A 1,506-nucleotide genomic window follows, 5' to 3' on the forward strand; every position below is an offset into this window, starting at 1 on the left:
GTGTGTGTGTGTGTGTGTGTGTGTGTGTGTGTGTGTGTGTGTGTGTGCTTTCATAATTGGTTGGATTTGCAGACAAAGCAGTATGGCTGTGACATTGAGACCGGAGGTGGCGCTCTGTAGGGTAGACAAACACAGGAGGAACGCTTATTTCACACGGCTTATTAAATGCTTATTAAATGCGGCTGTGATGGTCCCTGTGGGGGGGTAAAGACATGGTTATGGTTTTAATTTTGATAAGCTTGAGGGAGTATTTTGGTGCGAGGGAGAAGCCAGTAACCAAATGTGAATATCCAAGGCATGAACGAGTGAATGTTTCTAAGCTTATTCTTGATCTCCCTCTCCGTCTCTCTCTCTCTCCGGGACAATTCTGGTGGCAGAAATTGGTGACAAACAACAACAATCTCTGCATTCTGATTGGCTTATCCTCCTCTCAGTGTGACCTGTTAAATTCATCCATTACTGTGCTGTGGCTCGGCCCTCCCCCCTCCTCTCCTTTCTGTCTCCGCCTTTAACACCTCCCTCCTCCACTAGTGCTGCCTGGTGAGTGTGTGGAGGGAAAGAGGATTAACACACACACACATGCGCACACACACACACACACTGAGCCATGTGGGCTGAAGCGCTCACCTACAAGAGACTGAGAGACGGGAATGCACATTCTGCAGCATCGGTGCTGTTTGAAGGATTTTGGGAATGCATTTCGAGACTTATTGAATCATATTAAGAGAACTTTCTTTCACACTATTTCATTTTGGTGATTTTTTTTGATTGGCTGGCTGGCCTTTTGCTTTTCTTTTTGAGATGAACTGTAATTGCACCATGCAGCGGCATCAGTATGCAGAGCTAATCTGATTGGCTGGTCTTGGTCCTGTGTTGGCTCCTCGGTTTGGGATGTTGTTGTCGGATGGAGCTTTAGATATGATTTGAGAGTCTAGCTCTGTCATTTTCTACTTATTTCTGTTTTTGGTCATTATTTTGGTCATTTTTAATAGTCTTTCGTATTTGGTTTCATATTCCTTGGCAGTGTGATTCTTACTATATCTATTAATTGGATTTAAACCTCCAGTGTGAGTTAAATTCACACCATAATTACAAATCCCACAATGCCGAGCAGAGAGTCGTATGTCGTTAAAAGAGGTAAAAAGCAGTCGCGCAGGCGAGCCGAGAAGCAGACGGGTCAGAAGGGCTCTTTGTTTACCGCAGCGCTCAGTAATGTCAGTGCCGATTCGATTCCCTCCCTGCCGGACCCCAGCGCAGGCTCAGGGGCTCGTTTCAACCGGCCGCCGGCCCCCTCCAAGCCCACCTCTCCTGCTTCCACCTTCTGGCAACCAATCAGATCTTTTGCCCTTTCGCAGCTCACATCACTGGTGCGGCGGGCCACCCTGAGGGAGAGCGACTTGGCGCCCAAGTACGAGAAGGTCCACAACTTCAAGGTGAGCCTCTTCTCCTCCACCCAGTCGTGTGTGTGTGTGTGTGTGTGTGTGTGTGTGTGTGTGTGTGTGTGTG

General features: G+C 47.9%; 1 protein-coding gene across 2 annotated transcripts in view; it reads left to right on the top strand.

The window, feature by feature from the left end:
- The window catches only part of LOC116386192 (N-chimaerin-like), a 12,475-nt gene that overhangs the window by 6,394 nt on the left and 4,575 nt on the right, over window positions 1-1,506 (top strand). For both annotated transcript variants that reach the window (XM_031852228.1, XM_031852229.1), the window contains one exon: window positions 1,356-1,433. In XM_031852228.1, the coding sequence (XP_031708088.1) occupies window positions 1,356-1,433 (78 nt within the window). The remainder of the gene's footprint in view (window positions 1-1,355; window positions 1,434-1,506) is intronic.

Source organism: Anarrhichthys ocellatus, unplaced genomic scaffold (genome assembly GCF_004355925.1).
Source record: "Anarrhichthys ocellatus isolate YVR2014 unplaced genomic scaffold, GSC_Weel_1.0 scaffold12, whole genome shotgun sequence".
Classification (NCBI taxonomy): Eukaryota; Metazoa; Chordata; class Actinopteri; order Perciformes; family Anarhichadidae; genus Anarrhichthys; species Anarrhichthys ocellatus.